At 46.5% G+C, this 12898-nt stretch overlaps 1 protein-coding gene across 1 annotated transcript in view; it reads left to right on the top strand.

Moving 5' to 3' along the window:
• LOC115115346 (cGMP-dependent 3',5'-cyclic phosphodiesterase-like) overlaps positions 1-12898 on the top strand; it is an 88594-nt gene that overhangs the window by 63789 nt on the left and 11907 nt on the right. The window contains exons 17-24 of the mRNA XM_065024043.1: positions 3300-3412; positions 4972-5049; positions 5315-5437; positions 6546-6616; positions 6735-6857; positions 7357-7444; positions 12222-12269; positions 12364-12438. Coding sequence (XP_064880115.1) covers positions 3300-3412; positions 4972-5049; positions 5315-5437; positions 6546-6616; positions 6735-6857; positions 7357-7444; positions 12222-12269; positions 12364-12438 — 719 coding nt within the window. The remainder of the gene's footprint in view (positions 1-3299; positions 3413-4971; positions 5050-5314; positions 5438-6545; positions 6617-6734; positions 6858-7356; positions 7445-12221; positions 12270-12363; positions 12439-12898) is intronic.

Raw genomic sequence — 12898 nt, 5'->3', positions numbered from 1 at the left:
CACTACACTACACTAGAGTAAACAACTGAACTAACACTACACTGGAGTAAACACCTGAACTAACACTACACTGGAGTAAACAACTGAACTAACACTACACTACGCTAGAGTAAACAACTGAACTAACACTACACTGGAGTAAACACCTGAACTAACACTACACTGGAGTAAACACCTGAACTAACACTACACTAGAGTAAACAACTGAACTAACACTACACTGGAGTAAACAACTGAACTAACACTACACTACGCTAGAGTAAACAACTGAACTAACACTACACTGGAGTAAACACCTGAACTAACACTACACTAGAGTAAACAACTGAACTAACACTACACTAGAGTAAACACCTGAACTAACACTACACTGGAGTAAACACCTGAACTAACACTACACTAGAGTAAACAACTGAACTAACACTACACTACGCTAGAGTAAACAACTGAACTAACACTACACTAGAGTTAACAACTGAACTAACACTACACTACGCTAGAGTAAACACCTGAACTAACACTACACTACACTAGAGTTAACAACTGAACTAACACTACACTGGAGTAAACACCTGAACTAACACTACACTAGAGTAAACACCTGAACTAACACTACACTACGCTAGAGTAAACACCTGAACTAACACTACACTACACTAGAGTAAACAACTGAACTAACACTACACTGGAGTAAACACCTGAACTAACACTACACTAGAGTAAACAACTGAACTAACACGACACTGGAGTAAACACCTGAACTAACACTACACTACGCTAGAGTAAACAACTGAACTAACACTTCACTGGAGTAAACACCTGAACTAACACTACACTGGAGTAAACAACTGAACTAACACTACACTGGAGTAAACACCTGAACTAACACTACACTAGAGTAAACACCTGAACTAACACTACACTGGAGTAAACACCTGAACTAACACTACACTACGCTAGAGTAAACACCTGAACTAACACTACACTGGAGTAAACAACTGAACTAACACTACACTACGCTAGAGTAAACAACTGAACTAACACTACACTAGAGTTAACAACTGAACTAACACTACACTAGAGTAAACAACTGAACTAACACTACACTACGCTAGAGTAAACAACTGAACTAACACTACACTAGAGTAAACAACTGAACTAACACTACACTGGAGTAAACACCTGAACTAACACTACACTACGCTAGAGTAAACAACTGAACTAACACTACACTAGAGTAAACACCTGAACTAACACTACACTACACTAGAGTAAACACCTGAACTAACACTACACTACGCTAGAGTAAACAACTGAACTAACACTACACTAGAGTAAACAACTGAACTAACACTACACTAGAGTAAACAACTGAACTAACACTACACTAGAGTAAACAACTGAACTAACACTACACTAGAGTTAACAACTGAACTAACACTACACTAGAGTAAACAACTGAACTAACACTACACTACGCTAGAGTAAACAACTGAACTAACACTACACTAGAGTAAACAACTGAACTAACACTACACTAGAGTAAACAACTGAACTAACACTACACTAGAGTTAACAACTGAACTAACACTACACTAGAGTTAACAACTGAACTAACACTACACTACGCTAGAGTAAACAACTGAACTAACACTACACTAGAGTAAACAACTGAACTAACACTACACTAGAGTAAACAACTGAACTAACACTACACTAGAGTAAACAACTGAACTAACACTACACTAGAGTAAACAACTGAACTAACACTACACTAGAGTTAACAACTGAACTAACACTACACTGGAGTAAACACCTGAACTAACACTACACTAGAGTAAACAATTCGATACACAGGACAGCTCCTGGAGTGAGGAGCTGCTCTCTACCTCTATGCTGCTCCATCTCTCATCTTTCTCTTCCTCTCTTTCTCTCTCTCTCAATTACATTTCCATTTCAATTCAAGGGGCTTTATTGTCATGGGAAACATACACTCCCGTTCAAAAGTTTGGCGTCACTTTGAAATGACCTTTTTGTCCATTAAAATAACATTAAATTGATCAGAAATACAGTGTAGACATTGTTAATGTTAATGCTCAGAATGGCCAGAATCAAATAACTTTCTTCTGAAACTCGTCAGTCTATTCTTGTTCTGAGAAATTAAGAATATTCCATCTGAGAAATTGAGAAACAGACACCTCACAAGTCCTAATCTGGCAGCTTCATTAAATAGTACCCGCAAAACACAAGTCTCAACGTCAACAGTGAAGAGGCGACTCTGGGATGCTGGCCTTCTAGGCAGAGTTGCAAAGAAAAATACATATTTCAGACTGGCAAATAAAATAAAAGATTAAGATGGGCAAAATAACACAGACACTGGACGCTGCTGGCCTTTTGACTAGAGCCTTAATTTCTCTGAACAAGAATGTTCTTTGTTTCTGGCCATTTGAGCCTGTAATCAAACCCACAAATGCTGATGCTCCAGATACTCAACTAGTCTAAAGAAGGCCAGTTGTAATTGCTTCTTTAATCAGAACAACAGTTTTCAGCTGTGCTAACATATTTGCAAAAGGGTTTTCTAATGATCAATTAGCCTTTTAAAATGATAAATTTGGATTAGCTAACACAAAGTGCCATTGGAACGCAGGAGTGATGGTTGCTGATAATGGGCCTCTGAGATATTATATATTCCATAAATAATGTACAGTTTCCAGCTACAGTAGTCATTTACAACATTAACAATGTCTATACTGTATTTCTGATCAATTTGATGTTATTTTAATGGACAAAAAATGTACTCTTCTTTCAAAAACAAGGACATTTCTAAGTGACCCTAAACTTTTGAACGGTATTGTATGTTTACATTGCCAAAGCAAGTGAAATAGATAATAAACAAAAGTGAATTAAAAATACAAAATTAACAGGTCTAAATTACACTTTTAGAAGTTCCGAAAGATATTTTACGTCATATTAACTACAAAAGGGAAATTAAATAAACATAAATTTGGGTCGTATTTACAATGGTGTTCTTCACTGGTTGCTCTCTTTCTTTCTCTCTCTCTTTCTCATGCTCTTCCTCTCTCTTTGTCTTTCGCTTTCTCTCTCTCTCTCTTTCTCTCTCTCTCTTTCTCTCTCTCTCTCTCTCTCTCTCACTCTCTCTCTCTCTCTCTCTCTCTCTCTCTCTCTCTCTCTCTCTCTCTCTCTCTCTCTCTCTCTCTCTCTCTCTCATTCTCTCTCTCTCTTTCTCTCTCTCTCTCTCTCTCTCTCTCTCTCTCTCTCTCTCTCTCTCTCTCTCTCAGAGGTTATTGGGGTGGCTGAGTTGGTCAATAAGACTAATGGACCGTGGTTTAACCGCTTCGATGAGGACCTGGCCACTGCTTTCTCCATCTACTGTGGAATCAGCATCGCACACGTGAGTCAGACAGACCATCTAAAGAGACATAACAACCGCTGACCTCTGACATTAGTCATGACTGAGTCACAAAGTGTGTTTTTAAGAGTAGGATAAGATACAGTAGGATGTTGTGTGGATTTAGTTGTCGTTGACTGACTGGTCTCTCGTTTGTGTTTAGTTTCTCCTGTATTATAATGTGGTTGACTGACTAGTCTCTCCTGTGTAATGATGTGGTTGTGGTTGACTGACTGGTCTCTCCTGTGTAATGATGTGGTTGTGGTTGACTGACTGGTCTCTCCTGTATAATAATGTGGTTGACTGAGTGGTCTCTCCTGTGTAATAATGTGGTTGACTGACTGGTCTCTCCTGTATAATAATGTGGTTGACTGACTGGTCTCTCCTGTATAATAATGTGGATGACTGAGTGGTCTCTCCTGTATAATAATGTGGTTGACTGAGTGGTCTCTCCTGTGTAATAATGTGGTTGACTGAGTGGTCTCTCCTGTGTAATAATGTGGTTGACTGAGTGGTCTCTCCTGTATAATAATGTGGTTGACTGAGTGGTCTCTCCTGTGTAATAATGTGGTTGACTGAGGGTCTCTCCTGTGTAATGATGTGGTTGTGGTTGACTAACTGGTCTCTCCTGTGTAATGATGTGGTTGACTGACTGGTCTCTCCTGTGTAATAATGTGGTTGACTGAGTGGTCTCTCCTGTGTAATGATGTGGTTGTGGTTGACTAACTGGTCTCTCCTGTGTAATGATGTGGTTGTGGTTGACTAACTGGTCTCTCCTGTGTAATGATGTGGTTGACTGACTGGTCTCTCCTGTGTAATAATGTGGTTGTGGTTGACTAACTGGTCTCTCCTGTGTACTGATGTGGTTGTGGTTGACTGAGTGGCCTCTCCTGTGTAATGATGTGGTTGTGGTTGACTGAGTGGTCTCTCCTGTGTAATGATGTGGTTGTGGTTGACTAACTGGTCTCTCCTGTGTAATGATGTGGTTGTGGTTGACTGAGTGGTCTCTCCTGTATAATAATGTGGTTGACTGAGTGGTCTCTCCTGTGTAATAATTTGGTTGACTGAGTGGTCTCTCCTGTGTAATAATGTGGTTGACTGACTGGTCTCTCCTGTATAATAATGTGGTTGACTGACTGGTCTCTCCTGTATAATAATGTGGTTGACTGACTGGTCTCTCCTGTATAATAATGTGGTTGACTGACTGGTCTCTCCTGTATAATAATGTGGTTGACTGACTGGTCTCTCCTGTATAATAATGTGGTTGACTGACTGGTCTCTCCTGTATAATAATGTGGTTGACTGACTGGTCTCTCCTGTGTAATAATGTGGTTGACTGAGTGGTCTCTCCTGTGTACTGATGTGGTTGTGGTTGACTGACTGGTCTCTCCTGTGTAATGATGTGGTTGTGGTTGACTGACTGGTCTCTCCTGTGTAATGATGTGGTTGTGGTTGACTGACTGGTCTCTCCTGTGTAATGATGTGGTTGTGGTTGACTGACTGGTCTCTCCTGTGTAATGATGTGGTTGTGGTTGACTGACTGGTCTCTCCTGTGTGTTCAGTCTCTTCTGTATAAGAAGGTCCATGAGGCTCAGTTCAGATCCCACCTGGCCAATGAGATGATGATGTACCACATGAAGGTGAAACACACATACTAACCCACACAGCACACACACACATCCAGTGCAGCAGTAATCTGATTGTGTGTGTGTGTGTGTGTGTGTGTGTGTGTGTGTGTGTGTGTGTGTGTGTGTGTGTGTGTGTGTGTGTGTGTGTGTGTGTGTGTGTGTGTGTGTGTGTGTGTGTGTGTGTGTGTGTGTGTGTGTGTGTGTGTGTGTGTGTGTGTGTGTGTGTGTGTGTGTGTGCGTGCGTGCGTGTGTGTGTATGTACCGTGTGTGTGTGTAGGTGTCAGCAGAGGAGGTGGCCCAGCTGTTGGTAACTGGGCTGGAGCCCGTGGAAGAGATTCATCCCTTATTCGCTGAGTTCACCTACACACCCCGTTCACTACCTGACGACAACACACCCATGGTAATACAGAGGGACAGAGGAAGAGTGTGTGTTTACGTGCACATCCATGGTAATACAGAGGGACAGAGGAAGAGTGTGTGTGTGTGTGTGTGTGTGTGTGTGTGTGTGTGTGTGTGTGTTTACGTGCACATCCATGGTAATACAGAGGGACAGAGGAAGAGTGTGTGTGTGTGTGTGTGTGTGTGTGTGTGTGTGTGTGTGTGTGTGTGTGTGTGTGTTTACGTGCACATCCATGGTAATACAGAGGGACAGAGGAAGAGTGTGTGTGTGTGTTTACGTGCACATCCATGGTAATACAGAGGGACAGAGGAAGAGTGTGTGTGTGTTTACGTGCACATCTATAGAGATGTATAGTTTCAATTTCAGTTTCAAGTTTGTCACATGCACAAGTACAGTGAAATGCCTTTTCTTGCAACCCCCACAATGCAGTAATCAATAACAATGTGATACAAACAAATAACAAGGTAGAAGAAAAACACATGAGATATAAAAATAAGAAATTAGAAGATCTAGATAAAGTAAGTAAGCGTACTATTTACAGGGTCAGTTCCAGTACTGTATTTACAATGTGCAAGGATACTAGATCGATAGAGGACTCAACTTGGAAATAACCTGTTTTAGCATGGACATTGCCATTGAGGGCTTCCACCATTTTAAAGTAGGTGATTCCTATGTGTTGGGAGTAATCAGCCAATGAACAGGGCATTGCATTTTTCTTCTGATTGGGTGCTATAGTTTGTAAATGGCTTTACTACCGCCATCTAGTGGCCACAACAAATTAATGACATGATTTGGTTCAGGATTTGATATCTGCAGGTGGTAGTAAATCACTAATATGAGCTTTACACTTCTTTCAAATATAAAAGAAGAAAGTTGACTACTTTAAAATGGAGATAGCCTCAAATGCGCACCCATTCTGTCACAGATCCTATAATGGTGTAGACACAAAGATAAGACCTCTTTCCATCTCTATGTGCATATCCAACAATCTTCCTCAGAATAACACAGTTTTGACCAATAAGAGTAAAACTGATTTGGGGAGTATCCAGCCAGATGAACACAGTTCCTGCTGAACTGTGTCTGATCTCTTCCCCTCCTGTGTGTCCAGGGCATCCTGAGTATGTTTGAGGACATGGGCTTCATCAACGCCTATAAGATTGACCTGCACACTCTGGCCAGGTACCTTTCGCTCTCTCTCTTTCTCTCCAGTCCACTCACTGTCTGTGTGTCTGAAGAGGTAGCTATGGTGATGAAGTGGTTGTTATGGTGATTGATTGTGTGGTTGTCATGGTTTCAGGTTCTGTCTGATGGTAAAGAAGGGTTACAGAGATCCTCCCTATCACAACTGGACACATGCCTTCTCGGTCTCTCACTTCTGTTATCTCCTCTACAAGAACCTGGGCCTGGCCAACTACCTGGAGTAAGTAGACATACTACACCATATAGCATATACCATAAATACTATACCATCTACCCTATACCCTAACCCTACATACTACACCATCTACCCTATACCCTAACCCTACATACTATACCATCTACCCTATACCCTAACCCTACATACTACACCATCTACCCTATACCCTAACCCTACATACTATACCATCTACCCTATACCCAAACCCTACATACTACACCATCTACCCTATAACCTAACCCTACATACTATACCATCTACCCTATACCCTAACCCTACATGCTATACTCTAACCCTACATACTATACCATCTATCCTATACCCTAACCCTACATACTACACCCTATACCCTACATTCCTCACCCTATCTCCTCTACAGGAATCTGGGCCTGGCCAACTACCTGGAGCTAGTAGAAACCCTGGCACCCTTTTTCCAATAATCTACATACTAAACCCTATAACCCTACAGTCTAACCTCATACCCCTCCCTCTCTGTCTGTAGGAATATAGAGATCTTTGCTCTCTTTGTCTCCTGTATGTGCCATGACCTGGACCACCGTGGGACTAACAACTCCTTTCAAGTGGCCTCAGTAAGACACCACACACACACACACACACACACACACACACACACATACACACACACTCAAATGCACACGTACAGTGCATTCGGAAAGTATTCAGACCCCTTGACTTTTTTCACATTTTGTTACGTTATTAGACATTTTAGCAAATGTATAAGAAATACCTTATTTGCGTAATATTCAGACCCTTTTCTATGAGACTCGAAATTGAGCTCAGGTGCATCCTGTTTCCATTGATCATTCTTTAGATGTTTCTACAACTTGATTGGAGTCCACCTTTGGTAAATTTAATTGATTGGACATTATTTGGAAAGGCAAACACCTGTCTTTATAAGGTCCCACAGTTGACAGTGCTTGTCAGAGCAAACACCAAGCCATGAGGTCAAAGGGACAGGATTGTGTCGAGGCACAGATCTGGGGAAGGGTACCAAAAAATGTCTGCAGCATTGAAGGTCCCCAAGAACACGTTGGCCTCCATCATTCTTAAATGGAAGAAATTTGGAATCACCAAGACTCTTCCTAGAGCTGGCCGCCCGGCCAAACTGAGCAATCGGGGGAGAAGGGCCTTGGTCAGGGATGTGACCAAGAACCCAATGGTCACTCTGACAGAGATCCAGAGAACCTTTGTGGAGATGGGAGAACCTTCCAGAAGGACAACAATCTCTGCAGCACTCCACCAATCAGGCCTTTATGGTAGACTGGCCAGATGGAAGCCACTCCTCAGTAAAAGGCACGTGACAGCCTGCTTGGAGTTTGCCAAAAGGCACCTAAAGGACTCTCAGACCATGAGAAACAAGATTCTCTGGTCTCATGATTCCAAGATTGAATACCAAGCGTCATGTCTGGAGGAAACCTGGTACCATCCCTATGGCGAAGCATGTTGGTGGCAGCATCATGATGTGGGGATGTTTTTCAGCGGCAGGGACTGGGAGACTAGTCAGGATAGAGGAAAAGATGAATGGCGCAAAGTAGAGAGAGAGATCGTTGGTGAAAACCTGTTCCAGAGCGCTCAGGTCCTCACACTGTGGCGAAGGTTCACCTTTCAACAGGACAACGACCCTAAGCACACAGCCAGGACAACGACCCTAAGCACACAGCCAGGACAACGACCCTAAGCACACAGCCTGGACAACGACCCTAAGCACACAGCCAGGACAACGACCCTAAGCACACAGCCAGGACAACGACCCTAAGCACACAGCCAGGACAACGACCCTAAGCACACAGCCAGGACAACGACCCTAAGCACACAGCCAGGACAACGACCTAAGCACACAGCACACAGCCAGGACAACGACCTAAGCACACAGCCAGGACAACGACCTAAGCACACAGCCAGCAACGACCAGGACAACGACCTAAGCACACAGCCAGGACAGCCAGGACAACGACCCTAAGCACACAGCCAGGACAACGACCCTAAGCACACAGCCAGGACAACGACCCTAAGCACACAGCCAGGACAACGACCCTAAGCACACAGCCAGGACCCAGACCCTAAGCACACAGCCAGGACAACCCTAAGCACACAGCCAGGACAACGACCCTAAGCACACAGCCAGGACAACGACCCTAAGCACACAGCCAGGACAACGACCCTAAGCACACAGCCAGGACAACGACCCTAAGCACACAGCCAGGACAACGACCCTACAACGAGCACACAGCCAGGACAAGACACGACCCTAAGCACACAGCCAGGACAACGACCCTAAGCACACAGCCAGGACAACGACCCTAAGCACACAGCCAGGACAACGACCCACACAGCCAGGACAACGACCCTAAGCACACAGCCAGGACAACGACCCTAAGCACACAGCCAGGACAACGACCCTAAGCACACAGCCAGGACAACGACAGCACACAGCCAGGACAACGACCCTAAGCACACAGCCAGGACAACGACCCTAAGCACACAGCCAGGACGACCCTAAGCACACAGCCAGGACAACGACCCTAAGCACACAGCCAGGACAACGACCCTAAGCACACAGCCAGGACAACGACCCTAAGCACACAAGCAGGACAACGACCCTAAGCACACAGCCAGGACACAGCCAGGACCCTAAGCACACAGCCAGGACAACGACCCTAAGCACACAGCCAGGACAACGACCCTAAGCACACAGCCAGGACAACGACCCTAAGCACACAGCCAGGACAACGACCCTAAGCACACAGCCTGGACCTAAGCACACAGCCAGGACGACCCTAAGCACACAGCCAGGACAACGACCCTAAGCACACAGCCAGGACACGACCCTAAGCACACAGCCAGGACAACCCTAAGCACACAGCCAGGACAACGACCCACACAGCCAGGGACCCCTAAGCACACAGCCAGGACAACGACCTAAGCACACAGCCAGGACAAGACCCTAAGCACACAGCCAGGACAACCCTAAGCACACAGCCAGGACAACGACCCTAAGCACACAGCCAGGACAACAGGACCTAAGCACACAGCCAGGACAACGACCCTAAGCACACAGCCAGGACAACGACCCTAAGCACACAGCCAGGACAACGACCCTAAGCACACAGCCAGGACAACGACCCTAAGCACACAGCCAGGACAACGACCCTAAGCACACAGCCAGGACACGACCCTAAGACAGCCAGGACAAGCACACAGCCAGACAACGACCCTAAGCACACAGCCAGACAACGACTAAGCACACAGGACAACGACCCTAAGCACACAGCCAGGACAAGCACACAGCCAGGGACAAGCCGACCCTAAGCACACAGCCAGGACACACCCTAAGCACACAGCCAGGACAACGACCCTAAGCACACAGCCAGGACAAGACCCTAAGCACACAGCCAGGACAACGACCCTAAGCACACAGCCAGGACAACGACCCTAAGCACACAGCCAGGACAACGACCCTAAGCACACAGCCAGGACAACGACAACCCTAAGCACACAGCCAGGACAACGACCTAAGCCTAAGGCACACAGCCAGGACAACGACCCTAAGCACACAGCCAGGACAACGACCCTAAGCACACAGCCAGGACAACGACCCTAAGCACACAGCCAGGACAACGACCCTAAGCACACAGCCAGGACAACGACCCTAAGCACACAGCCAGGACAACGACCTAAGCACACAGCCAGGACAACAGCCAGGACAACGACCCTAAGCACACAGCCAGGACAACGACCCTAAGCACACAGCCAGGACAACGCACACAGCCAGGACAAGCACAGCCAGGACAGCCAGGACAACGACCCTAAGCACACAGCCAGGACAACGACCCTAAGCACACAGCCAGGACAACGACCCTAAGCACACAGCCAGGACAACGACCCTAAGCACACAGCCAGGACAACACACCCTAAGCACACAGCCAGACCTAAGCACAAGCCAGGACAACCCTAAGCACACAGCCAGGACAACGACCCTAAGCACACAGCCAGGACAACGACCCTAAGCACACAGCCAGGAGCACAGCCAGGACCCTAAGCACACAGCCAGGACAACGACCCTAAGCACACAGCCAGGACAACGACCCTAAGCACACAGCCAGGACAACGACCCTAAGCACACAGCCAGGACAACGACCCTAAGCACACAGCCAGGACAACGACCCTAAGCACACAGCCAGGACAACGACCCTAAGCACACAGCCAGGACAACGACCCTAAGCACACAGCCAGGACACGACCCTAAGCACACAGCCAGGACTAACACACAGCCAGGACAACGACCCTAAGCACACAGCCAGGACAACGACCCTAAGCACACAGCCAGGACAACGACCCTAAGCACACAGCCAGGACAACGACCCTAAGCACACAGCCAGGACAACGACCCTAAGCACACAGCCAGGACAACGACCCTAAGCACACAGCCAGGACAACGACCCTAACACAGCCAGGACAACGACCCGACCCTAAGCACACAGCCAGGACAACGACCTAAGCACACAGCCAGGACAACGACCCTAAGCACACAGCCAGGACAACGACCCTAAGCACACAGCCAGGACAACGACCCTAAGCACACAGCCAGGACAACGACCCTAAGCACACAGCCAGGACAACGACCCTAAGCACACAGCCAGGACAACGACCCTAAGCACACAGCCAGGACAACGACCCTAAGCACACAGCCAGGACAACGACCCTAAGCACACAGCCAGGACAACGACCCTAAGCACACAGCCAGGACAACGACCCTAAGCACACAGCCAGGACAACGACCCTAAGCACACAGCCAGGACCCTAAGCACACAGCCAGGACAACGACCCTAAGCACACAGCCAGGACAACGACCCTAAGCACACAGCCAGGACAACGACCCTAAGCACACAGCCAGGACAACGACCCTAAGCACACAGCCACAACGACCCTAAGCACACAGCCAGGACAACGACCCTAAGCACACAGCCAGGACAACGACCCTAAGCACACAGCCAGGACAACGACCCTAAGCACACAGCCAGGACAACGACCCTAAGCACACAGCCAGGACCATTTCATCCATTTTATAAAAAGTCTGTAACGTATCAAATGTGTAAAAAGTCAAAGGGTCTGAATACTTTCTGAATTCACTGTACATGTAGGCACAGCCTGGAAAACAGCCCTCACACACACACAACCTCGCTCAACACACATACAGGTATAGCACCGGTAACACTTGTCGAACACACATTAGGAAAAGTCAAGGGAAGACTGTGGTTAGACAAGGGTAGTACACTTCAGTAATTACAGCAGCATAGAGAGCAGGTCTTTCTATGGAACAACGTGTTCTGTCTTCTTCCTCTACAGCAATCTGTCCTGGCTGCCCTCTACAGCTCAGAGGGCTCTGTGATGGAGGTAAAAACACACACATTTATCTCTGGGACTATAGTGACACCTAGTGGCCATCCTTTAACCTCTATCCCATAATAACCTGTGTTTGTTTCCACAGCGACACCACTTTGCCCAAGCCATAGCCATTCTGAACACCCACGGCTGCAACATCTTCGACAAGTTCTCCAGAAAGGTCCGTTTCTCTCCAGCCTGGGATCCCGCACTGCTGTTGTGTTGTGTTAACAGGACACCCAGGACTGTAATATGTTGTGTGTGTCTGTGTGTGTGTGTGTTGTGTTAACAGGACACCCAGGACTGTAATAGGTTGTGTGTGTCTGTGTGTGTGTGTTGTGTTAACAGGACACCCAGGACTGTAATAGGTTGTGTGTGTCTGTGTGTGTGTGTTGTGTTAACAGGACACCCAGGACTGTAATAGGTTGTGTGTGTCTGTGTGTGTGTGTTGTGTTAACAGGACACCCAGGACTGTAATAGGTTGTGTGTGTCTGTGTGTGTGTGTTGTGTTAACAGGACACCCAGGACTGTAATAGGTTGTGTGTGTCTGTGTGTGTGTGTTGTGTTAACAGGACACCCAGGACTGTAATAGGTTGTGTGTGTCTGTGTGTGTGTGTTGTGTTAACAGGACACCCAGGACT

The sequence above is a fragment of the Oncorhynchus nerka genome, linkage group LG11 (genome assembly GCF_034236695.1).
Source record: "Oncorhynchus nerka isolate Pitt River linkage group LG11, Oner_Uvic_2.0, whole genome shotgun sequence".
Classification (NCBI taxonomy): domain Eukaryota; kingdom Metazoa; phylum Chordata; class Actinopteri; order Salmoniformes; family Salmonidae; genus Oncorhynchus; species Oncorhynchus nerka.
The sequence above is the reverse complement of the archived record's forward strand: the minus strand, read 5'-3'. Positions and strand labels throughout refer to the sequence as shown.